This window comes from Oncorhynchus clarkii, chromosome 17 (genome assembly GCF_045791955.1).
Source record: "Oncorhynchus clarkii lewisi isolate Uvic-CL-2024 chromosome 17, UVic_Ocla_1.0, whole genome shotgun sequence".
NCBI classification, from domain to species: Eukaryota; Metazoa; Chordata; class Actinopteri; order Salmoniformes; family Salmonidae; genus Oncorhynchus; species Oncorhynchus clarkii.
The window spans coordinates 58036921-58063836 of record NC_092163.1 but is presented as its reverse complement, the minus strand read 5'-3'; the positions used below and the strand labels follow the sequence as shown (position 1 = coordinate 58063836).

The 26916-nt window shown below is 42.6% G+C and overlaps 2 protein-coding genes and 1 pseudogene across 20 annotated transcripts in view; all 3 read right to left on the bottom strand.

Annotated features, from left to right (window-relative positions):
- The window catches only part of LOC139371169 (eukaryotic translation initiation factor 4 gamma 3-like), a 75794-nt gene extending 74279 nt beyond the window's left edge, over window positions 1–1515 (bottom strand). For 12 of the 17 annotated variants that reach the window (XM_071111304.1, XM_071111305.1, XM_071111309.1 and 9 more), the window contains exon 1: window positions 943–1515. In XM_071111304.1, the coding sequence (XP_070967405.1) occupies window positions 943–1106 (164 nt within the window). In that variant the 5' untranslated portion in view covers window positions 1107–1515. The remainder of the gene's footprint in view (window positions 1–942) is intronic. The other 5 variants (XM_071111317.1, XM_071111314.1, XM_071111319.1 and 2 more) reach the window with 1 other exon arrangement.
- A 1559-nt stretch (window positions 1516–3074) lies between these two features.
- Window positions 3075–26916, bottom strand: part of LOC139371172 (endothelin-converting enzyme 1-like) — a 44524-nt gene continuing 20682 nt past the window's right edge. Inside the window, exons 2-19 of one of the 3 annotated variants that reach the window (XM_071111323.1) lie at window positions 21589–21672; window positions 18330–18462; window positions 14279–14491; window positions 13086–13210; window positions 12713–12859; window positions 12234–12299; window positions 9450–9638; window positions 8520–8662; window positions 8173–8287; window positions 6830–6940; window positions 6632–6730; window positions 6270–6347; window positions 5955–6058; window positions 5539–5649; window positions 5291–5358; window positions 4668–4858; window positions 4335–4430; window positions 3075–4158 (exon numbers count right to left, since the gene is read on the bottom strand). In XM_071111323.1, the coding sequence (XP_070967424.1) occupies window positions 3982–4158; window positions 4335–4430; window positions 4668–4858; window positions 5291–5358; window positions 5539–5649; window positions 5955–6058; window positions 6270–6347; window positions 6632–6730; window positions 6830–6940; window positions 8173–8287; window positions 8520–8662; window positions 9450–9638; window positions 12234–12299; window positions 12713–12859; window positions 13086–13210; window positions 14279–14491; window positions 18330–18462; window positions 21589–21672 (2250 nt within the window). In that variant the 3' untranslated portion in view covers window positions 3075–3981. Of the gene's footprint in view, window positions 4159–4334; window positions 4431–4667; window positions 4859–5290; window positions 5359–5538; window positions 5650–5954; window positions 6059–6269; window positions 6348–6631; window positions 6731–6829; window positions 6941–8172; window positions 8288–8519; window positions 8663–9449; window positions 9639–12233; window positions 12300–12712; window positions 12860–13085; window positions 13211–14278; window positions 14492–18329; window positions 18463–21588; window positions 22044–26916 lie in introns of those variants that run through there. The other 2 variants (XM_071111322.1, XM_071111324.1) reach the window with 2 other exon arrangements.
- On the bottom strand, window positions 5006–5159 carry LOC139371511 (U1 spliceosomal RNA; annotated as a pseudogene).

Below are 26916 nucleotides of genomic sequence, written 5' to 3'. Positions count from 1 at the left end.
GTTTAAAAAAAATAGATACGCAGTGACTTGACATAGGCTTACTGAATGTCATTCATACAATCATGATACATGCATAACCCCAAATAAAATAGGAATACCGGTAAACCCATACTGGATCAAATGCATTACACTGTAACGTTAATACAGTTGATAACGTAGCTACCAGCAAATATGTATGTGGCGTCACTACCGTGTCAATATGGGTATACCGGTGTGGCACCGGTTGCCATCTACTACCCGGTTTAACTACGGCCTAGCTAGCTAGCTAAATAACGACAGTTAGCATTCCTTTTATGGATACCGGGGATAAGGCCCAACTTGGTTAGCTAGGTTACTACTGTACCCAGCTAGTTTACATTCACTCATACGAGGTAGCAATAATATAGTTTTAGGATGATTAACAAGTTACGTTTTGATTGCTACAAAATCTAGTCCACCCAAACCCTCTTACAAAATACTGCCTGACCCGAATAAAATAGTTCGCCAATATGTTAGCCGGATTTGCTAGTTATGAGTCTACAGCTGCTAATATGAATGTGGCTGACTAGTTAGCTAGCTACCGGTAAACTGAACAAAGCCGGTGAGGTGGCCTTCTAGAGTTAGCTAGCTAACGTTACGCCAACTCGTGAAATTGTGTCTAGATGACCAGCTTTTCTGATCCCCACAAGCACAACAGTTAAAATGCATTGGCCAACAAAATTATCTGCAGTTTAGCAAATTTTACTAGCTAGCCATTTGAGCAGATTGTCAATAAACAACTATAGTAATATGTTAGCTAGCTAACGTAAGCTAACTAACTAAGAAGCTAAATGTCTCCTCCCTATTCTTCAAAACATCAGTCATTGACCCGCACCCAACCGCTCACCAATACGTTACCTAAATGTTTCTCCCCCGAATACCTGACCAAGAGATGGCAGGGGTATTCTTGTCAATGAAGGATACTGAGGAGGCGGCAAGGTGTTCAGTTGAGGAGCGCCTGGTGCTCCCGACGGTAAAGACACCGAGGTCAGGGTAGCCCGCAGTTGGCTCGACGGAGACGGGCCAGTTCCAGGTCCACTTACTGCGACAGTGGCAGGTTTTGGGACTATTTTCGCCGGCAAACTCATTGCAAAAAAACAAACCAAGGAAAACAATACACTAGTAAATACTGATACAAAATATATCTAGCTTTCATAAATATAGCAAGCGTTGAATATGATTGAAACAGGCCGCAAATCCTTTAGCCGACACTAGGGCTAGCTAGCTATTATAGCAACTCAGAATAGCTTTTTTTCATGGAAAGTCGCTGTTCGGGTCTGTGGTGCTATTCATGGGGACGGTGGGAGGTTTGCCTCCCTTGCCCGCCCGGGACCTCTGCAGATCCGTTTCAGTTCTTCCGAACACTATCACCGGCGTCTTTTCTCCTTCGATAATTTAACATTTGTTTTCAACGACTGATTTTTCTATAATCATTTTTTCCACGGAGATGGGAGACTTCGTCAACATGGCGTTCCGGCCGCTTCCAGTCCGGTAGGACAGATGATTCGGCTATTCTCGTCCAATTACGGGTATGTACGTTTTAACTACAGCTATCGAAAATGACGCTCATTTGTTGCATTCATGTGGCCAATTACCTATACTGACTGGCACATAGGCCTACATTCATGTATATTGAGTACTGCATTATTTTTGTTCTAAATAACTACGCTTTATGATATTTTTTTTAAAGAATGAATGTTATTTATTATTTTAGCTGTAGTGGCTGTCTTGAAGTGTGTGTGTGTAAAATAAACTATCTCCTGCTATATGTATGGGGTCATTCTCAAGAACCACTCACTCAATATCTAAAAATGTAATCAGGTTCAAGTACAGTCATCTGTACACATAATGATGGACCGATGGTGTATTTACTGCCAGAAGGCAGAAGTGAAGTTTGTATTAGATCGTACTGTACTCGGTACTATATTGTTTGTGTGCAGCGACATCTAGCGTTGATAACCACTATTAATTTACTTTTATTGTTTTGGAATACAACGGAGGCTCATCATTACGTTAAAGGTGTCGTTATGAAGCCTCAGATGGGCCATCGAAATAGATGGGTCATACAAAAGAATGGTGACAACATTTCTATGAGATAAGAACAATTAGATAAGTAACGTCACAGAGAAGTCATGTATGACCAGACACAGAACGGTAAAACTGTGTTTGTTACGTGACTTGTTCAATGGTTAATATACTGAACAAAAATATCCACGCAACATGCAACACTTTAAAAGATTTTACGGAGTAACAGTTCATAGAAGGAAATCAGTCAATTGAAATAAATAAATTAGGCCCTAATTTATGGATTTGACATGACTGGGCAGGGGCACAGCCATGGGTGGGCAAAGGCTCATCCACTTAGGAACCAGGCCCACCCAACCAATCCGAATGAGTTTTTCCCCACAAAAGGGCTTTATTACAGACATACATATCCCACTCCCCTCAGAAAATCCCACAGGTGAAGAAGCTGGATGTGGAGGTCCTGGGCTGGCATGGTTACACATGATCTGCGGTTGTTGGATGGACTGCCAAATTCTCTAAAATGACATTGGAGGCAGCTTATGGTAGAGAAATTAACATCCAATTCTCTGGCAACAGCTCTGTTGGACATTCCTGCAGTCAGCATGCTCCCTCAAAACTTGGCATCTGTGACAAAGCTGCACATTTTAGAGTGGCCTTTCATTGTCCCCAGCACAAGGTGCACCTGTGTAAAGATCATGCGGTTTAATCACCATCTTGGGGCAGCAGCGTAGCCTAGTGGTTAGAGTGTTGGACTAGAAACCGAAAGGTTGCAAGAGCGAATCCCCTAGCTGACAAGGTACAAATCTGTCGTTCTGCCCCTGAACAAGGCTGTTCCTCGGCCGTCATTGAAAATAAGAATTTGTTCTTAACTGACTTGCCTAGTTAAATAAAGGTAAAATAAAACATTTTAATTGATATGCCTCACCTATCAGGTGGATGGATTATCTTGGTAACAGAGAATTGCTAACTAACAGGGATGTAAACAAATGTATGCTCAACATTTGAGGGAAAAGCTTTTTGTGCATATGGAATATTTCTGGGATCTTTTAATTCAGCTTGTAAAAAAAAAAATGGGACCAACACTTTACATGCTGCGTTTATATTTTTTTCAGTACTTGCATTGTTAAATAAAGGTTAAACAGTACATCCCTGAGTTTCAGAATGCTCTGAATGAATATTTGTTTAAATATGTCTCTTATATCAGGCATTTACCAATTATGTGAGGGTCACTTTCTAACAACACCACTACTGCATACACTGGAGACATTAACCCAAATCAGTGTTAGCTTTTGTCGATGCAGAAACAAGCTAGGCCTACACATTGGGCTTATTGACCAGATCAATCATGTGCAATAATAAAATATGGCTTTTACAATCCACTTATGACAGTAACTTATATTATACTGTAGATGTGATTGACCGTTTCCTCTGGATTATATCTCAATCCAAATCCAGGAATTGCAACTCATCATTTTCTTTTGCAGTCAAGAAATATATAGTAACTGAAAACACAGAGGTGGGTTGATATAACTGATACAAACAACAAATAAATATCACTATAATGCATATGACAACTTCATAAAATCTGATTGAGAGAAGTTCCCATTAGTGTTCTCCTTTTTATAACCATTCCTTTGGTTTCCAGTGTTAAAATTGTCCCTCCATTAAGTGAACACGAAGGCACATTTTCAGAGTTCCATTGAGGAAAGAGAGGCTGATTTCTATAACAAATTTTCTTTATGAAGAGAGTTGGATCTGGCTCAGCTTCAGTCCTCATTAAGGACACTGAGAAGTGTAGTGGGTAAGACAGCTGGATTTTCAGTGGTATCGAGACCAGTACTCTCCTTCCTTAGAGACTTTACCACTGCATCTATTTTTGCTCCATGTCCCCAGTGTCCATTTTGCCACCTGCCAGACCTACCTATGTGTAGCTAGGCATCACCAAAGCTTACACTTGTGTTTAGGGTTCATGGGAGCATCTGCCTTGCAGCCAAAGTGCTTGGAGAACTCATGGGAATTGGAGATGGTGCCAATAACTCGAAATCTCGACGGACTGTGTGGATCTGTGATGATGCCCTCATGCGAGCTTTCCGGAGTTCGAACTGAGCACCATACCTACACATAGCAGGAAGCACAGACACATATTATTAAGGACTTGAGTGAATAATCCTTCATTTACATTATCAATGTAATAGGTCATTCAAATTAATACATAATGTTGAAGGCAGGCATGCTAGAGAATGCATTACTAAATTTGCCACAGACATGGAGATAATGTAAGTGGCACAAACCTGGGCAAATCCAACAAAAAATAACTGATGATTAGTCATCCCTAGGGCGGGCAGAGTGGCCTCCTCTCCATTCTTTGCAATCCAGTTCACATAAGCCTTCAAAGCAGACAAGGATCATGTTACAGGCAGCATGCATTTGTTCTCTATGGCGAGAGGATGTTTGAAATGTAAAAAAATAAAAAATATCTTTCTTGCCCTCAAACGTTCCAAATACTGTATCTCACATTGATGATTCTGAAACATCTGCACATTTACTGTATGTGTGCTTGTAAGTTGAATTGTCAAGTCTACTTTCCCCTTAGCCCACCCTAAACACCTCCCCATCATACAAACCTTGTAGGCAGCCTTCAGGCCACCATTGTCAGCTATGTTCTCTCCCAAGGTGTGTTTTCCATTGAGGGCTTCCTTGTTGATGCTGTAGTTACTGTACTGCTCCACCATACACTGGGTCTGCTTCTTAAAGGCCTCCACAGATGAGTTCTTCCACCAGGAGCGGAGGTTCCCATCCTTGTCATACTCCCTCCCTTTAACATAAAGCAAAATATGCTTCAGAACGGGAGACCTAATTTGAAATCATAATGTGCCATATGTTTGATTGGTGGGATGCTTACAACTTACAGCCTATAATATAATATATATATATATATATATTTTTTTTGGGGGGGGGGGGGGGGGGGTGTATGAGTGTGGACACAGTCCCCCACTACCACAAATTATGCAGTAGAGAATTCAAGGGATCAGCTCATCCAGAGTGCAATGGCCAAACCTCGCCCTGGGTGTGAACCTCCTTCGTGATCAAGGTGTCTCCCCTGCCAGGTACTGTAAGTGTACAGCCTAGCTATATTTCTAAAAAGAGAGTCTTAGACTTCTATAGTCACATCATTTTATTCTGAGTCTCCCATATAAAGTAACAAGAGTTAACACACTACAACTTATATGAAAATACAAAGTCTTACCTTGGTCATCAAAAGCATGTGTCAACTCATGTCCCATAACTACACCAATCCCCCCAAAGTTCAGGGCCCTGTAAATGTATTCAACAGTTTAACAAAATCCTTTCAAGTAAATAAAAGCACGTTATAACAAAACAATTACATTCTGAGCTATGTGAAGACACCACACACACTGTATACAATTCACGCAAGTACAGCGTGCACACACACAACTGTGGTGTACTTGTACTTTAGGCTGAAAAGGGACCTACTTTGGCCATGAGCGGCTATAAAAAGGAGCTTGAAGGATTCCCGCAGGGAGCACCATCTCATTTTTGGTAGGATTATAGTATGCATTCACTGTAGGAGGGGTCATGCTCCACCTGTATATGCAAGACAAAATATATAAGACAGACATAGAACATAAATCTGAGATGAGGATGGTAACCAGTCGTTGACTCTCCCCTATCCCCTTAGCTAGGCTGTTGACTAGAGATCAGTGTGAAAGCATTAGAACCCTAAGCTGCTCTCTTACACTATGTAGTGAGATAAAAAGATCAGTTCGGATGAGGGAAATTGGTTGCCAGGGAACATTTCTGGGTGCCAGTACTATTCTACAGTGTCAGCAGAATGGGAATTTGTAACCGTCAGAGAATTTGACCTCTTCTTTGGAGAGGCGAGCACTCACTGATCTCTGTTAGGGGTTTTCCTTAACTGGTCCGCAGTCACTCTGGCAGAGAAGTTGTAGTACTGCATGACATTTTGAAAATACAGGTCAGACACCACCTCAAACTGAGAGAGAGGGGAATCAGGTTAGAAGGCGAAAGAGGTTCACACACAAGCAATTCAAACAGGAGATACTGTAAGATTGGCAACCCTCCCCAGAACCAGGGTGTCTTATAATAAGACAACATCAATGAGTTGGGTCTTTTAATCAACATATGAGACATGGACGTCATAATATAGAAGTATGCATATTCAATGTAATTACATATTTACCTACATCATTGAACACTTTGTCAAGCTCCTTGGGGTCCATTATGAATTTTGGATATCCAACCATGTTGTAAATGGCTTCAGCCTATAACAGAGCAGATGAGGTGAATTGAGACAGATGCTTACACCAGATGGCACTGCAGAGTTCTGTTTCACTAACTGATGATAAAGCAATAAGGACTATGTTTTCTGTGTCCTGTCTGGCAATCTCTTATGGAATACAATGGAAATTCTATCGCTGCTACATACCTTATGTTAGTTATAAGGAAGTAAACTTTTCCAGAGTTGCTAATCTGTGTAATGACAAGTCCCTCACCCCAGCAGTGGAACACTTTCTACAAGTTAGTCAAAGCAACCCATCTCTCCCACCTTCTCTCTGGCTGCCTTTTTGGTCCCCTGATCCATCCAGTCCACATACTTCAGGCTGTCCTCAAATGCCCATTTGATCTCAGAGACCATATCTTCTGCCTGATAGAAATATAGGGAAAAGGAAAGGCTTGTCAAAATCTAACCCAGGGGCAGTTCACAGTGTAGGTAGGTGTGTAGGCGATACCTTGAAACACTTACAATGGCCTTGCTGTCCTCAGCAAAAGTGGCTTTGACAAAGAGGGCCCCGAGAGCAAAGCCGAGGGCACTGTCTGTGTCACTGACGCACAGCTTCCAGCGTGGGGTGCAGCTCTGAAACATCACACCAAGCACATGAGAACTATGACACCAAACCACCTACACACAAGATAGCACTGTCTCTCAGACTTAAACACTGCATGATACTAACGTAGTATCAACCCAGTCTAACTGTATTAGCTTTTAAAATGCTCCTCAAGCATGGAATAAGTATTAAAGTGTTGGTTTTTCTTTTGAAGTAAACAATATTTCCTTGGAATCCATAATCTTGCGGCTATGACTTGGAGGTAAAGCCAGGCCTTTATCAGAGTGTGGGGAGACAGCACGTTCCCCTCTAAAAGGGCTGACTGTTGTTTTTGTGAGACTCTCCGAGATTGGCAATAGGACAGCCCTCTCGCCCAACTTCCCCTCGATTACAGGGAATATTAGAATCAAACAGACTGCAGACAGAGGAAGGGGGAAAGGGAGAGGTCAACAGAGTGGAAACGGGTGAGTGAGAGAACAAGAGATACGAGTAGAGACAGGGAAAACAATGACAGTGAGTGATGGGTAGAAAGGGAGGGGTGCTAAAAGTGTAGTTTAGAGGGTCTCAGGAATTGTGCACACACTCCCCAGGATGAGAATGCTCTTGACAATGCTTCTGACAGTGTGACTCCAGAGCAAAGCAAGGCTAACAGGATCTTTCTCAGATAAGGGTTTGGATAACTGGAACACCCACAACACAGCAGATAGCTTTTAGCAGAAGCGCTATGTGCCTAATGATGACAGTGACTCAGCTAAAGTATTTCTTATCAGCTCCTTGTTTAATTAAAGGGACACTTTGGGATTTTGGCAGAGACCCTTTGAAGTAAGTTGCTGACTAGTGCTAGCACAATTGCTAACTAGCGTTGCTTGTAGATAAGACTTTGTTATTGCACCATGGGTAACACTAGTTGGCATTGACTCACAAAATTACCCTCAACTTCATTCATACTGGACGAAGAGACATACAATGGTAATCCACGAGTTCATCGGACTCTGGAGCATCACAAAGTGTCCCTTTAAGTTTCCCCTAACGCCACTGACAAGTGCACATCTCATTAAGTTTTATCTATGCCAATTTCTGTTTACAGTTTACTTTATAGCCACTAATTTATTTATATCTGTGCTATAAGCAAGTATCTCTTTACTTCTTGACTGAGGCAGCAGGAAAATCTGGTCCCCCTCGAGTACCCTTATCTGTAGGTCTGTTGATAATTTCCCTGCCTGCTTACAGCCCTGACGTTTTCCCCATCTCTCTCTCTCACCTTCTTGGTTCCATACATGACTTCAAAGAAGCGCTGCTCAGCATCCTGGAACTTCTTGTCCAGGATGGACACCATCTTCCTCACCACCTTCATGATCATGTAGTTGTTCAGGACACTGCTCAGGTAGGAGTAGATTAATTCATTACACCATATTAACATTTCAGGAAAGGAAGCAAAAGGTTATATTCTAGTTTGCATAACGTTTTATAATGTCCCCTGTGCTGCTCATATAATATCCCTTTCCAATCGATATTAAATCACCCCAATGGTTACCTTAATTACAAAGCGTTGTCCATCAGCATTTAAATATGAATGAGTGGAAGGCAGGGCTTGGAAGTGATTCTAACCTCTTGTTAGTGCTTGCAATGAGGTCAGAGACCTTCTGGAGGTAGTCCTTGGCGTACACCACCACAGGCTCTGAGTCATTTAGAAGAACAGGAGCAAACACGTCTGTGAGGTAAGGCATCCAGTCCACCGCAGGAGCCAATGTCTACCGACACACAGAAACAATGATACTGTCAACATCTACTCGTGCACAGATTTGCATTTTATTTTTATAAATCAGCAGGTATGAAGGCACTGTTAAACCAAAAATGCAATCTATGCAAAATACACTTGATTGAAACAGCCAGTTGTGGAAAAAGTACCCAATTGTCATACTCGAGTAAAAGTAAACATACCTTAATAGAAAACGACTCAAGTAAAAGGTCACCCAGTAAAATACTACTAGAGTAAAAGTATTTGGTTTTAAATATACATAAGTATCAAAAGTAAAACACAATCATTTGAAATTGCTTATATTAAGCAAACCAAATGGCACAATTCTTGTTTTTTTAAATTTCTTTAAGGATAGCCTGGGGAACACTACAACACACATACATAATTTACAAACGAAGCATGTGTATTTAGTGAGTCCGCCAGATCAAAAGGCAGTAGGGATGACTAGGGATGTATTCTTGATATGTGCGTGAATTGCACCATTTTCCTGTCCTGCTAAGCATTAAAAATGTAACACATACTTTTGGGTGTCTGGGAAAATGTATGGAATAAAAAGTACATTATTTTACTTAGGAATGTAGTGAAGTAAAAGTTGTCAAAAATATAAACAGTAAAGTACAGATACACAAAATTACTTAAGTACTACTTAAGTACTTTACACCACTGGAGACAGCTCAATCTGGAAGTCATCTACTGTATGTTTGTACTGCAGGTGGACATGGTGTTGATGTTTGGATCATCTGAAGTTGCAGAGAGATGCAAGTCATTCTGGGACTGACCGCCAGATCCTTTGCCTGGATCTTATGGTAAATTAGCTCCTCGTCCCTCCTCTCCTCCTGGGGTACGGTGATGTTGGCCAGGGTGGTCTCAAAGTCCACAATTTCCTGCATCAGCGATCTGGATGTCTCCTGTGAGCCCCCCAACAGGACCCCTAACTCCACCAGGAAGTCTAGGTATGCATTCAGATACTGCAAAGACCATGTAGGCAGCACAGAGGGAGAGATGTTGGTTAAATTCAATTAAAAACACAATCCAGGACTAGGAAAATACTGACTATTACAAGCAGAGCATTATCCCTTGAGCTATACATTCTTTCTCTAGTATTTCTTCATTTTCTGTCCAAGTGGCGTACTATAGGGTTTGTACTGTCCCTTTGGTTGTTAATGTGTTTTTTTTTACAAATATTTACACATGTTAAGTTTGCTGAAAATAAATGCAGTTGACGGTGAGAGGACGTTTCTTTTTTTGTTGAGTTTATATTTAAGGGCCCTTAAATAAATCCTCTAAGATATATGAGATCAAAAAACACACATGGGTGTTTTCAGACCATCTGGAAACCATTGTTTTCTACAGGTAACTGCCAAAGCATATAACCTCAGAAAAAAATTACTTCTCTATCTAAGCTTTAGAAATTAACAGTGAAAAATAGATAGATGGAGCTTCTATAGAGGAGAGAAGGGCTGCTCCTCGAAAGGTAGTGTCACAGACGAGGTCAGTCAGTCATTGTCCCAATTTAAACAACGGGTAGGTCTAATCCTGAATGCTGATTGGTTAAAACCGCATTCCAGCCTGTGTCTATTCCACAAGTTACCACCTAAATCTATGACATAGAAATGCCCAGGGGCGCAACTTTGGCTTTAGAAGTGGGGGGACATACTGTGTATATACAGTTGAAGTCAGAAGTTTACATACACTTAGGTTGGAGTCATTAAAACTCGTTTTTCAACCACTCCACACATTTCTTGTTAACAAACTACAGTTTTGGCAAGTCGGTTAGGACATCTTCTTTGTTGTAAAAATGACTTGTATCATGCACAATTGTTTGCAGACAGATTATTTCACTGTATCACAATTCCAGGGCCAGAAGTTTACATACACTAAATTGACTGTGCCTTTAAACAGCTTGGAAAATGCCAGAAAATGTCATGGCTTTAGAAGCTTCTGTTAGGCAAATTGATATCATTTTAGTCAATTGGAGGTGTAACTGTGGATGTATTTCAAGGCCTACCTTCAAACTCAGTGCCTCTTTGCTTGACATCATGGGAAAATCAAAAGAAATCAGCCAAGACCTCAGAAAAAAAATGGTAGACCTCCACAAGTCTGGTTCATCCTTGGGAGCAATTTCCAAATGCCTGAAGGTACCACGTTCATCTGTACAAACAATAGCATGGAAGTATAAACACCATGGGACAACGCAGCCGTCATACCGCTCAGGAAGGAGACAGAATGCGTCCGCTCAGCAAGGAAGAAGCCACTGCTCCAAAACCGCCATAAGAAAGCCAGACTACGGTTTGCAACTGCACATGGGGACAAAGATCATACTTTTTGGAGAAATGTCCTCTGGTCTGATGAAACAAAAATAGAACTGTTTGGCCATAATGATCATCGTTATGTTTGGGGGAAAAAAGGGGAGGTTTGCAAGCCAAAGAACACCATCCCAACCATGAAGCAAGGGGTGGCAGCATCATGTTGTGGGGGTGCTTTGCCGCAGGAGGTACTGGTGCACCTCACGAAATAGATGGCATCATGAGGGAGGAAAATTTTGTGGATATATTGAAGCAACATCTCTAGACATCAGCTAGGAAGATAAAGCTTGGTCGCAAATGTGTCTTCAAAATGGACAATGACCCCAAGCATACTTCCGAAGTTGTGGCAAAATGGTGTAGGGACAACAAAGTCAAGGTATTGGAGTGGCCATCACAAAGCCCTAACCTCAATCCCATAGAAAAATTTGTGGGCAGAACTGAAAAAGCGTGTGCGAGCAAGGAGGCCTACAAGCCTGACTCAGTTACACCAGCTCTGTCAGAAGGAATGGGCCAAAATTCACCCAACTTATTGTGGGAAGCTTGTTGAAGGCTACCCGAAACGTTTGACCCAAGTTAAATAATTTAAAGGCAATGCTACCAAATACTAATTGAGTGTATGTAAACTTCTGACCCACTGGGAATGTGATGAAAGAAATAAAAGCGGAAATAAATCACTCTTCTATTATCCTGACATTTCACATTCTTAAAATAAAGTGATCCTAACTGACCTAAGACAGGGAATTTTTAGGATTAAATATCAGGAATTGTGAAAAACTGAGTTTAAATGTATTTGGCTAAGGTGTATGTAAACTTCCAACTTCAACTGCAGATATTCCATTCAAAATCTGCTGTTTCCAGCTACAATAGTCATTTACAACATTAACAATGTCTACACTGTATTTCTGATCAATTTGATGTTTTAGAATTGACATTTTTTTTGTTGCTTTTCTTTCAAAACAAGTACATTTCTAAGTGACCTCAAACCTTTGAACGGTAGTGTACATTTTAGAATATTCTCCTGCAAATCTGTCGCCACTGGATGGAAACCTAGCTACTGAAACAAATATCTAGCGAGATACATTTCTCAGTAGTTCTGTGCCAATTTATGAAATTCATTTCCTAATTTAATCTGGCCTTTGTGTCAAGGCACTGATCTATTTTAAGTCCTCCCTTACCCAGTCTTTCATCATGCTACAATTTTTAAGCCCATTCACCCAGTTAAACCCCTTGAGCCATAGTGCAGCCATCTGTCAGTACCTTTGCATTGGCAGTTTTGTTGAGGTAATAATCCCGAGAGGGGAGCCCCAGCCCAGATTGATCCACCTGTACAGTAGGTAAGAGTAACAGTGCATGACTACCAGCTCACACCCCATTGAAACATTTCAGTGCTCTGAGCAAAGTGAGCCTGGGTCTCCACTGTAGCTTTGACAGTGTAGTATTGCAGGGTCTACAGTATACTGCAGCTTCGATTAACCATACAATTTCTAACATCCCCTTTAAAAGAAAGAGCAGGTAAATGTGCATGTAAATCCTCTCTGAATAGATCTGGGGATAAGTTATGTTTGATGAATGTTCTACCAAATGTAAAGAGGAATGTAAATCAACTGCTAAATAAGTGAGGAGCCACTGTCTGGGCCTGGAGCCACTGTCTGGGGTGACTGGAGCCACTGTCTGGGGTGACTGGAGCCACTGTCTGGGGTGACTGGAGCCACTGGGGTGACTGGCTATCCTCTCACCTGAATAATATTGTGGTTGGAGCACTTGGAGTCTGTACTGACAAACACAGTGAAGAAGGGGGAGCAATGGTAGTTGGCTGACACTGTGCGTAGAACCTCCTGGAAATTGTTCTTGTCCCAGGAGCCAGTTAGGGCCCATCCTCCTGTCTGTAAAATAAAATGTATGATCTCCTTCAGAGATCAGCTCACTTAAAACCTGAGAGTTCTTTAATATCAGGGCAATGGATACATCAAGGATTAATTAAAAAAAAAAATTGGTTAACTATTTACATTAACTATGGCAAAGAATACGTTAGCACATCAAATGTGACATCATAGCTACATTGGGCCATGTCAGACGACTGGATGAGGATGCGTCGAGGAGTGAACTCACCTGATTGATAAGCTCCTGTAGAGGCTGAGCTCCTAACTCCTCGATCTTAGTCTCATTCATACATGCCTTGTAATACATCTGGGCATTCTCCTCAGCCTTGCTCAGCCCCTTCATGGTGGTGTTCTCTGCCATATACAACATTTTACAGTTAAGATAAGTTTGGATAAAACCTTCAAAAAAAAATCTTACAATGAAAGGATAACTGTTATAGGCTTTCGTTTTTCCATTTATGTTTTGAGGTTGGACTTTAGACCGTAGAGCTCGTTATCACGTAGGGCACACCGATTGGCGTCACCTTGTTATAGTCAGTATATGTTACACCTGTGCTGGTTGCCATCTCGTTAGTGGGAAGGTGTTTCACCTGTGCAGGCCCAGGTGCTATTTCAGAGTGGCTGGCCCAGTGCTCCATTTGTCTAGAGAGATGTGGATGGTTAACAGCTTAAGTTGAAGCGCCCTATTTTGATATCTAGCCAATCCTTTATTGGATATTCCCTGTTCGCTTTCGGTCTTTAAGTTTAGTATGTTTGTTAGCCTCTTCTTGGGCAAATGTAGTGGGCACTCATGGTGAGTGAATTTTAGGTTCCAGCTGTTGTTACTAGTCAAATTTCAGTAGACACCCCCGTAAGTGTCTCTCAGAACCCCACTGGTTTTGTTTTGGTTGTTGGTTAGTGACTCTTTGTTAGTTCACCCTTCTGTTTGAGCAAAATGTTTGGTTTTCTTGCTGGGGAACGTAACTATAACACACATGTAGAAAGAACAGTGAGGCAATAGAGCGAGGCAAGTAGAAAGGATAGGACAGGCAGAACAGTGACCATACTAGCAGGATAGTTCATATCTCCAGTCATCTTTGCTTGTAGTGAAGTTGTTTCCATAAGTGGATAAATTGGTGTAATTTAGCATGTATGGTAAAACCTTAAGCAATCTTGTCCCATTCAAATTAGCTAGAAAAAGGTGATTGACAATTTGTTTTGTGTGACTACAGTGCCAACAAAAACCGAAGCGTTCTAATTGAGATCGATGTCAAAGTGGACAACCCGTCCACCTGGCTTCGGTTGGGTCATTATAATTCAAAACAATGCATTGTAAGATAAATCACACGGTGAGTTTAGGTCATAGCTGTTTGAATGTATTGGTGAGGGGGTTGGTGAGGGGGGGCAGCTAAGGACTCCCCATACCCTAAGGAGGAATCTTACCTAGCAGGTGCTTCATGATGGCCATGTTGCGCTCCCATAGGTTGCTGAAGGGACCCCATCGGGACTTTCCCTCAGGGAGTGGGTTGTTCCGTACCCATCCCCCACAGGCAAAGCTGTAGAAGTCGTGGCAGGGGTCCACAGAACGGTCCAGGGCTCCAATCACAGCACTAGCCACAATAATGCATGGTTCTGTCCGACACACACCTGGGTGAGCTGCCAACGGAGTGGGACAAGCAGCTAAACATACTGTATCAAATATATTTTAGACACTGCTACTTTAGCCTCAACAGTTAGACATCACTATCGCTTTGATTAAACAACTCGTAAACTTTTTCAGGACCCGTTCTTTCAAAGATCATTTGTAAAAATCCACCAATCTTAATTGTAAAGGGTTTAAACACTGTTTCCCATGCTTGTTCAATGAACCATAAACAATTAATGAACATGCAGCTGTGGAACGGTCATTAAGACACCAATGGCTTATAGAAAGTTGGCAATTAATGTCACAGTTATGAAAACTTAGGACACTAAAGGAGGCCTTTCTACTGACTCTGAAAAACACAAAAAGAAAGATGCCCAGGGTCCCTGCTCATCTGCGTGAACGTGCCTTAGGCATGCTGCAAGGAGGCATGACGACTGCAGATGTGGCCAGGGCGATACATTGCAATGTCCGTACTGTGAGATGCCTAAGACAGAGCTACAGGGAGACGGGATGGACAGCTGATCGTCCTCACAGTGGCAGACCACGTGTAACAACACCTGCACAGGATCGGTACATCTGAACATCACATCTGCAGGACAGGTACAGGATGGCAACAACAATTGCCAGAGTTACACCAGGAACGCACAATCCCTCCATCAGTGCTCAGACTGTCCCCAATAGGCTGAGAGAGGCTGGACTGAGGGCGAAGGTCTGTTGTAACGCAGGTTCACACCAGACATCACCAGCAACAACTCGCCTATGGGCACAAACCCACCGTCGCTGGACCAGAAAGTACTGGCAAAAAGTGCTATAAATTGACGAGTTGCGGTTTTGTCTTACCAGGGGGGATTGTTGGATTTACGTTTATCGTCGAAGGAATGAGCGATACACAGAGGCCTGTACTCTGGAGTGGGATTGATTTGGAGGACAGGAATGCAAGACAGGAATGTCAGTGTTGTGCCATGGCCAGTGAAGAGCCCGGATCTCAATCCCATTTAGCACGTCTGGGACCTGTTAGATTGGAGGGTGAGGGTGAGGGCTAGGGCCATTCCCCCCAGAAATGTCTGGGAACTTGCAGGTGCCTTGAGTGGGGTAACATCTCACAGCAAGAACTAGCAAATCTGGTGCATTCCATGAGGAGGAGATGCACTGCAGTACTTAATGCAGCTGGTGGCCACACCAGATACTGACTGTTACTTTTGATTTTGACCCCCCTCCTTTGTTCAGGGACACTTTTTCAATTTCTGTTAGTCACATGTCTGTGAAATCTTGTCAGTTGTTGAATCTTGTTATATTCATACAAATATTTACACATGTTAAGTTTGCTGAAAATAAATGCAGTTGACGGTGAGAGGACGTTTCTTTTTTTGCTGAGTTTATATTTAAGGGCCCTTAAATAAATCCTCTAAAATATGAGATCAAAAAACGCACATGGGTGTTTTCAGACCATCTGGAAACCATTGTTTTCTACAGGTAACTGCCAAAACATATAACCTCAGAAAAAATAACTTCTTCTATCTAAGCTCTAGAAATTAACAGTGAAAAATAGATAGATGGAGCTTCTATAGAGGAGAGAAGGGCTACTCCTCGAGAGGTAGTGTCACAGATGAGGTCAGTCAGTCATTGTCCCAATTTATACAACGGGTAGGTCTAATGCTGATTGGTTAAAACCGAATTCCAGCATGTATCTATTCCACTAATTATCACATACATCTATGACATAGAAATTCCCAGGGGTGCAACTTTGGCTTTAGAAGTGGGGGGACATACTGTGTATATACAGTTGAAGTCAGAAGTTTACATACACTTAGGTTGTAAGTGTATGTATTCAGACCCCTTGAATTTTCAATATTTTGATATGTTACAGCCTAATTCCAAAATGTATTCAATTGTTTTTTTCACCTCATCAATCTTGACACAATACCCCATAATGACAAAGCAAAAACATATATTTTTTTTTTGCAAATTTATAAAATAAACATTTAAACTAATCACATTTACATAATTATTCAGACCCTTTACTCAGTACTTTGTTGAAGCACCTTTGGCAGCGATTACAGCCTCGAGTCTTCTTGGGTATGACACTACAAGCTTGGCATACCTGTATTTGGGGAGTTTCTCCCATTCGTCTCTGCAGATCCTCTCAAGCTCTGTCAGGTTGGATGAGCAGCGTGGCTGCACAGCTATTTTCAGGTCTCTCCAGAGATGTTAAATTGGGTTCAAGTCCGGGCTCTGGCTGGGCCACTCAAGGACATTCAGAGACTTGTCCTGAAGCCACACCTGCGTTGTCTTGGTTGTATGCTTAGGTTGTTGTCCTGTTGGAAGGTGAACCTTCGCCTCAGTCTGAGGTCCTGAGCGCTCTGGAGCAGGTTTTCATCAAGTATCTCTCTGTACTTTGCTCCGTTCATCTTACCCTCAATCCTGACTAGTCTCCCAGTCCCTGCCACTGAAAAACATCCCCACAGCATGATGCTGCCACCACCATGCTTCACCGTAGGGTTGGTGCCAGGTCTCCTCCGGACGCTTGGCATTCAGGCCAAAGAGTTCAATCTTGGTTTCATCAGACCAGAGAATCTTGTTTCTCATGGTCAGAGTCCTTTAGGTGCCTTTTGGCAAACTCCAAGCAGACTGTCATGTGCCTTTTACTGAGGAGTGGCTTCCGTCTGGCCACTACCATAAAGGCCTGATTGGTAGAGTGCTTCAGAGATGGTTGTCCTTCTGGAAGTTTCTCCCATCTCCACAGAGGAGCTCTGTCAGAGTGACCATCGGGTTCTAGGTCACCTCCCTGACCAAGGCCCTTCCAAACTTCTTCCATTTGAGAATGATGGAGGCCACTGTGTTCTTGGGGACCTTCAATGCTGCAGACATTTTTTGGTACCCTTCCCCAGATCTGTGCCTTGACACAATCCTGTCTCAGAGCTCTCTGGCCAATTCCTTTGACCTCATGGCTTGGTTTTTGCTCTGACATGCACTGTCAAATGTGGGACCTTATATAGACAGGTGTGTGCCTTTCCAAATCATGTCCAATCAATTTAATTTACCACAGGTGGATTCCAATCAAGTTGTAGAAGCATCAAGGATGACCAATGGAAACAGGGTGCACCTGAGCTCAATTTCGAGTCTCATAGCAAAGGGTCTGAATACTTATGTAAATAAGGTATCTGGTTTTTATTTCTAATACATTTGCAAACATTTCTACAAACGTGTTTTCGCTTTGTCATCATGGGATTGATGAGATTGACGAGGATGTTTTAAATGTAATATCTTTTAGAATAAGGCTGCAACGTGGATAACAGTATTTTGTTAGAAAGTGCTCTGGAATTTGGGACTAGTTGCAAAAGCTGAGGGACAGCCCACGGCATTTGGCAACTCCCTACGTGTTCTTCGGGAAAGGATGTGGAAAACATGTTTATATTTTTAGAGGCATAATAATTCAGAACCCAAAATCCAATTCATCCATTCTGTCTCATGTCTATGTTTAAGGCTGTTTATTTCTGACAATAAGTTTTATGTTTTTTAATCAACGATTAAAATTATAGCTGAATAAAAGGATTGGAAAGGTGAATGGTCTAGTAAAAGCACATTCTTGTGCCGGTTCTTATAACAGATGACGGTACTTTGTCATGTGGGCTGATTGGTGGTTGAATATGAGCAAGTGGCATTTGGTTCCCTTTTCAAAATACAAGGAAATTAATACTGAGCTGAGAAAATACAGACGGTACAGTAAAAATGTGTACCTACGAAAATGTTGGCAGATTATATGAACACAAAAGAGCAATCATAGGTTGTTTGATCAACTCTTCTCAGGATTATTTACCTGAACCAGGCTTAATAATCTTAGCCACTCACTCTCTTTGTAGAAGATCCCAACAGTGATGAGAGAGAAGAACAAGGCAACAGACAATGCACACACTAGGACCAACAGCCTCCGTTCAGTGTATGTCTTCTCAGCCCAACACCTGGGACCAGGACCATGTCGCACCTGTACACACACACACACACACACACAGTAATGAGAACAGGGCACCACAGTGTCATCTCCATAGTTACACATACACTGGTTATGTGTGTAAAGGTTACAAAGATTGGTACACAAGTCCCCCTTATCCACAGTACTCAGGCAAACAAACCACTATGTTCGATGATCCGATGATGAATGGTATCCGCTATCTGGTCAGAGATGATACACTCAATACCACAGAGGCACTAGTACTGTGTGAATGTTCTGGTTATGGGTGAAATGGTTTTATTAACAGCATGGTTTTATTAACAGATTATATACCATATCACCTTTCAACACCCCTCTATATAAAGGTAATGTATTCATATTTTGTCCATCATTTTCTAGTTCTTCAGAAGGTATCATTAAAATAAATTGTGCCACTGCCCCAGATAAGGGGAAGGCAGAGCACTTTCCAAAATGGATGAACTAGGACATTGTCATGTTTTTTTTTTAACTGAAAGAGCCAGCAGTCAGAAAAATAAAAACACAGGCCCCACAGAAAATGTCATTATTATCCAGGGGAAATTGTGAAAACGATTTTGCCTCGATTTTCAGCTTGGTCATTAAGAAATGCAGCAGCCATGTTTGAATCCAAACAAGAGTGGTCTGGGGGGGATGGTTTAATGTGTGTCTCTTGTGTGTGTGTGTTTGTATGTGTCAAGCGTTTGTACATTCACTCTGCCTAAACAGTAGAGTTAGTCACTCACCCTTCTAGATAACTTAAAACAGTCTAACCAGGCCTTGTGTCTTGAAGTCGCCGTTTAGCTTCAGCTAGCTGGTGCGCAACTGTGGTAATGTTGGTTTGACATTCGATAGTGTAATTTATTGACTGCCCCCCCAGAGATAAGCTAAGTATAAAGGACAATATTTTCATGTTGCACATTATTGACATTTTAAAATATTGTCCTATGTACATTGTGTAATTTACTGATGGTCCCTAACTAGCCCCATAGGGATATCCAATGTCAAACCAAATTGACCATGGGCATTACGATAGGTCATGTGCAGCTCCTCCCCGAATTGATGATTACTTGGGTGCTGCCAGCTGTGGGCAGGATGGAAATAATCTCAACCCAAGGAAAACTGCTATGGTACCCTTAATTTCGTGACATACCATTCTTCTCTTAGCCATGGGAAAATATGTTAGGAATGATCTGATTTCAGAGGAAGCTCAGATTCTCAGCAGAAGGAAAAGAGCTGGCTGAAGTAAAATGGAAATATTGAAACCATGAAAACAGAAATGATTTAGTGTAACAGACTTCTAGCCAGACATGTGTGAAGCCACTGACTCAGACAGCGCAGGTCCATTGTATAACCTGTTATGATTCTCAGTTACATAGTTACTGTTGTTGCAGCCTCTAAAAAGTTAGGCAACAGTGTCTTCAAAATACCTTTATCTAGTGATACCTTTGTCAACAGTCCACAGTAGGTGCAGCGTGTTGTTCTGCATTCTCCTACTTAATCAGTTGTGGATAGTGGATATACACTATATATACAAAAGTATGTGGACACCCCTTCAAATTAGTGGATTTGCTATTTCAGCCACACCCGTTGCTGACAGGTGTATAAAATCGAGCACACAGCCATGCAATCTCCATAGACAAACATTATCAGTAGAATGACCTTACTGAAGAGCAGCCACACAAAAGCCTACAATCACCATGCGCAATGCCAAGCGTTGGCTGGAGTGGTGTAAAGTGTGCCGCCATTGGACTCTGGAGCAGTGGAAACGTGTTCTTTGGAGTGATGAATCACGCTTCACCATCTATCAGTCCGACGGACGAATCTGGGTTTGGCGGATGCCAGGAGAACGCTACATGCCCGAATGCATAGTGCCAACTGTAAAGTTTTGTTTTTCATTGTTCAGGCTCATTAGGTCCAGTGAATGGAAAACTTAACACTACAGCATGCAATGACATTCTAGACGATTTTGTGCTTCCAACTTTGTGGCAACAGTTTGGGGGAAGGCTGTTTCCTGTTTCAGCATGACAATGCGCCCGTGCACAAAGCGAGATCCATACAGAGATGGTTTGTCGAAATCGGTATGGAAGAACTTTGAGCCTTGATCTCAACCCCATCAAAAACCATTGGGATGAATTGGAACGCCGACTGTGAGCCAGGCCTAATCGCCCAACATCAGAGTCTGACCTCACTAATGCTCTTGTGGCTGAATGGAAGCTAGTCCCCACAGCAATGTTCCAACATCTGGTGGAGCTTGTTATAGCAGCAAAGAGGGACCAACTCCATGTTAATGCCCATGATTTTGGAATGAGCTGTTCAACAAGCAAGTGTCCACATACCTTTGGTCATGTAGAGTATCTCTGTTAAACATTTGTGATTATTGGTGACTTTATTTAGTGCAGGGGAGAAAGAAGAATCCTGCACAGTGATTCAGAGTTGTAAGCATAGAATTAGGAATTAAAATACTTTAATCTCTATGGTTAGAAGACTGTTGTATCCGCAAGGTAGAAAGTAAGAATACAAATGGAATGTGTTCATATACTTACATCTGTGGGCTGAAAATCCTATCATAACAGTGCAGTTATCCACTTACCAGTGCAGGTACAGTGAACACATTGGTTTTCAATATGATTAACTACAGTATTAATCTGACAGATTTGTATCAACAGAAAACCTAAGCAGTGAGCTCCTCCTTGCCTGTCAAATATTATAGAAACACATGCAACTTGAGACATCTGTTCTGTAAGATGGGCTCTGCAACTGATTATCCAAGCTTTTTGAAGCACCCAGAAATGCAGACACTGTATGGGCCTCTATAAAGGGTGGTTTGTTTAGTCTACGCATCAGGAGATAATAGTCTTTCTCCTCAAGTAGCTCTTTGTGTTGAATGTAGCACATGGCTGACAGAGAATAGCAGGCTCTCAGGAAATACCATGACGCTCAAAGTCCTCACAAAGATAATAGAAGAACTGGAATTTGATTAGCTCAATGCTAATGCATTTATTTGGAATGGAATGGAATTTGTCATACAATGCAAGCAGATCATAACATAACAACAGAAGCAGCAGAATGAGTGCATCTAGACAGACTTGTCACGTGTCAGAGCTCGTCCATTATTTTTATACAAAGGAATAGTTGTCTTACCTGCATGACAGGGGGGTAGAACTCATCCCCGTTGGAATCTACCAGGTCATCTTCGTTCAGAGTGGCCCTCTTGTACGTGGACATCTGAAAGGTCAAATGCAGAAAAGACTCCCTCAGTGCTTCCATGCTCCTTAAGGCCCTCTCCTTTCCTTTCCTTTCCTACAGTCAGGATGTGTGTGATGTAGATCAGGGGAAGGAATATTAAATTCAGCGCCCCAGTATTTCCTACCCTCTTCTCACCACCTCCCTACCCCCTAACCCCCTACTCAACAACCCCCCATTGCGTCATTCGGCTACTCCTGGGGTCTAATCTCGTGGGCGCCGTCAAGACTCTCCACTTAAAAAGTCCTGTAAAGGTTTTCAAAGAAACAGCCCTTCCTCTCTAGCAACTATGTTGTTCTGCTCAGCCCTCCTTCAGTACATGCTCTCCTGGAGCTCCAATTTAGCCCAACCTCGTCAAACAAGAAACAAAACAGAGAGGGAACTCGCGAAAAACAGGAAGGAGCATTCACTTAATCGACTTATGTGACTGAGAGTGAGGGTGTGTGAGAGGGAGTGTGTGCATTCCCCAGAGTGGTTTCATATAGATTTAGGGAGGAAACTTTTGTACGTTAGTTCCCTCCCACTCTCCTATCCATAGGACTTTCAAGACCAGAGGGTGGAGTCTGGATGGAAATGCCCTCCCATGCATGCTTTCAGTTGTTGCCCGGGTTACCATCACCCCATAGGCATGACAGTTGATTGTTTCAAACCTTACCCTCTCTAACCCTACACCCAGAAGGACATTGAGACATCTTAATTTCTTAAAATAATATGTTTTTACTGCTTGGGGAAAGGTTTGATATTGGAACTGACCTTTGTAATTAGGTAAACTGCTATAATTTAAAAGTGTAGTACTAGTTCTTCTCCTGTATTCAATCTAATCCATGACACTTCCCCTAAGTAAAGCTTAGTTACCTACACCTATAACTCATGTCAACACCAAATAGGCAGCTGTAACTGCTACACCAGCCTACAGCAAAACTGCAGACTCCACTCCACTCCTACCAAACCAAACCCAGCTTTCTATTACACGGACAGGGCCAGTCAAATCTACCGGCAGTATCACAAGGCCTGAACAGCACAGCGGACAAACACTAGTGTTCTGTTAACCTCCACAAGGCCACTCATAAAACATGCCCACCAACGCCCACACTGATATACTTGGCTCTCCTTAACAAGGTCTTGCTCAGTCCTATCATCACCCTGTGGAGGGGCCATTCTGATGAGAGAGAGAGAGATGGTGGGAGACACGCAGAGGTGATGAGAGGGATGAGAAAAAGACTGGGAGGCGACTTCTGTGACAACCACTTATTTTTAGTGGTTTTCAAGGACATTTTCAGAGTAAAGCGAGCTTCAGTTCTCAGCATCATAATGCCTACTAGTGTATGTGGAAGAAGATGGCGCTGCAGTGGATAACTGCACTTAACGAGCTGTATAGGGCCATAAGCAAACAAGAAAATGTACATCCAGTGGCGGTGCTCCTTGTGGCCTGTTTTACCTCATTTTTACTAGCATGTCACATGGGCAGCTAGAAGCGAAAATACTCTAGATCACCTTTACTCCACACACAGAAACAAAACGCAAATCTGATCACAACTCTATCCTCCTGATTCCTGCTTACAAGAAAAAAACTCAAACAAGTGGTCTGATGAAGCGGATGCTAAGCTACAGGACTGTTTCACAAGCACAGACTGGAATATGTTCCGGGATTCATCCGATAACATTAAGGAATGTACCACATCAGTCACCGGCTTCATTAATAAGTACATCGATGACGTCATCCCCACCACGACCTTATGTACATATCCCAACCAGAAGCCATTGATTACAGGCAACATCCGCACTGAGCTAAAGCCTAGAGCTGCCACTTTCAAGGAGCGGGACACTAATCCGGATGCTTATAAGAAATCCTGCTACAACCTCCGACGAGCCATCAAACTGTCAAAACAGGACTAAGATCGAATCCTACTATGCCTTTCAGATGTGGCAAGGCTTGCAAACTATCATAGATTACAAAGGGAAACCCAGCCGAGAACTGCCCAGTGACACGAGCCTAACAGATGAGCTAATTTCTTTCTATGCTCGCTTCGAGACAAGCAGCACTGAACCATGCATAAGAGCACCACCTGTTCCAGATGACTGTGTAATCTCGCTCTCTGTAGCCAATGTGAGTAAGACTTTTAAACAGGTTTTTATTCACAAGGCTGAGTGGCCAGACCGATTACCAGAACACATACTAAGAGCATCTTCCCTGAAATGTTCAACCTCTCCCTGACCCAGTCTGTAATACCTACATGTTTCAAGCAGACCACCATAGTCCCTGTGCCCGAGAACGCCAAGGTAACCTGTCTAAATTACTCTCACCCCGTAGCACTCACATCGGTAGCCATGACATTCTTTGAAAGGCTGGTCATGGCTCATATCAACACCATCATCCCAGACACCCTGGACCCACTCCAATTTGCATACTGCCTCAACAGATCCACAGATGCGCAATCTCTATTGCACTTCACACTGCCCTCTCTCACCTGGAAAAGAGGAACAACTACGTCAGAATGCTGCACCAAAGTGCCCTCCAACTTCATCCCTAAGCTTAGGACCCTGGGACTGAATACCTCCTTCTGCAACTGGATCTTGGACTTCCTGTTGGGCCACCCCGAGGTGGTGAGGGTAGGCAACAACATATCCGCCATGCTGAACCTCAACACGGGGGCCCCTCAGGGGTGCTTAGTCCCCTCCTGTACTCCCTGTTCACCCACGACTGCATGGCCACACACGACTCAAACACATTTTAAGTTTGCTGACAACACAAAGGTGGTTGACTTGATCACCGACAATGATGAGACAGCCTATAGGGAGGAGGTCAGTGACCTGGCAGTGTGGTACCAGGACAACAACCTCTCTCTCAATGTCAGAAATACAAAAGGAGCTGATCGTGGACTACAGGAAACGGAGGGCGGAGCACGCCCCCATCCACATCAGCAGGGCTGTAGTAGAGCGGGTTGAGAGCTTCAAGTTCCTCGGGGTCCACATCACTAAGGAATTATCATGGTCCACACACACCAACACAGTTGTGAAGAAGGCACAACACCTCTTCCCCCTCAGGAGGCTGAAAATATTTTGCATGGGCCCTCAGATCCTCAAAAAGTTCTACAGCTGCACCATTGAGACCGTCTTGACTGGCTGTAAGCCTCGCTTGGTATGGCAACTGCTTGATATCCGACCGCAAGGCGCTAGATAGGGTAGTGCGTATGGCCCAGTACATCACTACCATCCAGGACCTCTATAACAGGTGGTGTCAGAGGAAAGCCCGAAAAAGTGTCAAAGACTCCAGGCACCCAAGTCATAGACTGTTCTCTCTAGTACCGCACAGCAAGCGGTACCAATGCAGAAAGTCTGGGACCAACTGAACCCTGAACACCTTCTACCCCAAAGCCATAAGACTGCTAAATAGTTAGTTAAAAAGTAACCAATAGCTACCCGAACTATCTGCATTGACCCTTTTTGCACTAACTCTTTTGACTCATCACATACGCTGCTGCTACTGTTCATTATCTATCCTGTTACCTAGTCACTTTATCCCTACCTATATTTACATATTTACCTCAATGACCTCGTACACCCTGCACATCGACTCGGTACTGGTACCCCATGTATATAGCCAACTGTGTATTTATTCCTATTTTTCAATAATTTCTCGTTCCTTCTCTCGGTTTTGTTAGGAAGGGCCAGTAAAGTAATGATTTCACTGTTAGTCTACACCTGTTTACGAAGCAGGTGACAAATACAATGGGATTTGATTTGCATAGCTGATGACTAAGATCCCAATGACAGACATTTTCTTATCCTTTTCGGTTTTATATATGGCTGTCCATAAGCCTCCTTGTATGGAGATAATTTATTTTACACAAAAAAAACATCTGCAACTCTTCAGTCACAATCTACAATAAATACATGTTGTCAATGAGTTGAAGCACCACGTTACGGTACTAAGCCTAAATAAGTTTGGATATTCACTGGCACAAACTCACCTAACGTACAGTCATTCCCAAGAGCACACACTCATATTTAGACACTATCCTGACACTGATGTGTTTGCAGATGTGCCCGCATCCCCCCATATTGCCACAGATTGCCTCAGTTAACAACACTGCATCAAAGGACCAATGGTGATGGGGTCTTCTGTTTCCTGCTGTTGAGAGTTGAAGGAGTGACTAATGTAAGGCTAGTCGGGGTTAAGGGGTTATTTTGTGAATCACCAGAAGCACCTGTGTAAGTGTGTATCCTGTCAATAGGCTTTGTCAATGAGAACACCTCTATATTGCTACCAAGGCCACAGATAGTGGTAGTGTGAGATCATAGGCATTCCACAATATAGTAATTATATGAGATCCTAACAGGAAGAAAGGATTCTTCAACTCTGATTTCTTAAAGCCTGTCTGGGTTTGGTGCATAGAATGAAAGACAATGCTGGCTCACTGTTTTGCTGCACCCAAAGGTGATTATTGACTCAAATGTACTGTGATACACAAACAACAGTTCAACTGACATGGTCTTCGTCAGGTAAATTAACCCCACATGACCCACAACAACCATATACAAGTGATCCCTTGGTCCCATGGTGTTAGTATTTGTTTATTAGGATCCCCATTAGCTTTTGCAGAAGCTATCCTTCCTGGGGTCCACAAAAAAACACAAAACATGACAAGTAACAAAACACTGAAGGACAGTCACACAAATGTAAAATACAATGATATACAAACAATACAAGTAAAAAATACAATAATACAACAACAAAAATTGTGTTTGTCCCCTCATAGTCCCCCGCCGTTTCATTAGTTGTTTAATCTGTTTTTTAAGGGTCATTTTGCTGTATGCTTGAGTAATTGAAGATGGGAGTTCCATGCAATCATGGCTCTGTATAAAACTGTGCATTGCCATGCATTCGTTTTGGACTTGGGGACTGTGAATTGGCCCCTGGTGGCATGTCTTGTGGGGTATGTATGGGTGTCTGAGCTGCATTTTATTTGATTGTGCAGACAATATGGAATTTTCATCACAGTAATATTTCTCATAAAAACTAGGAAAAGCAGGTAATCTCTCGTCAATCGTCAACCAGGAAAGACTGGATGCATGCTGTTGATGTTAGTTCTGTATGTGCAGTTAAGGGCAAGGCGTGCTGCTCTGTTTTGAGCCAGCTGCAGCTTTACTAGGTCTTTCTTTGTTGCACTCAATGTATTACCGAACAGTAAGACCAGAGACTGAACAACTAGCACAGTTGATTTG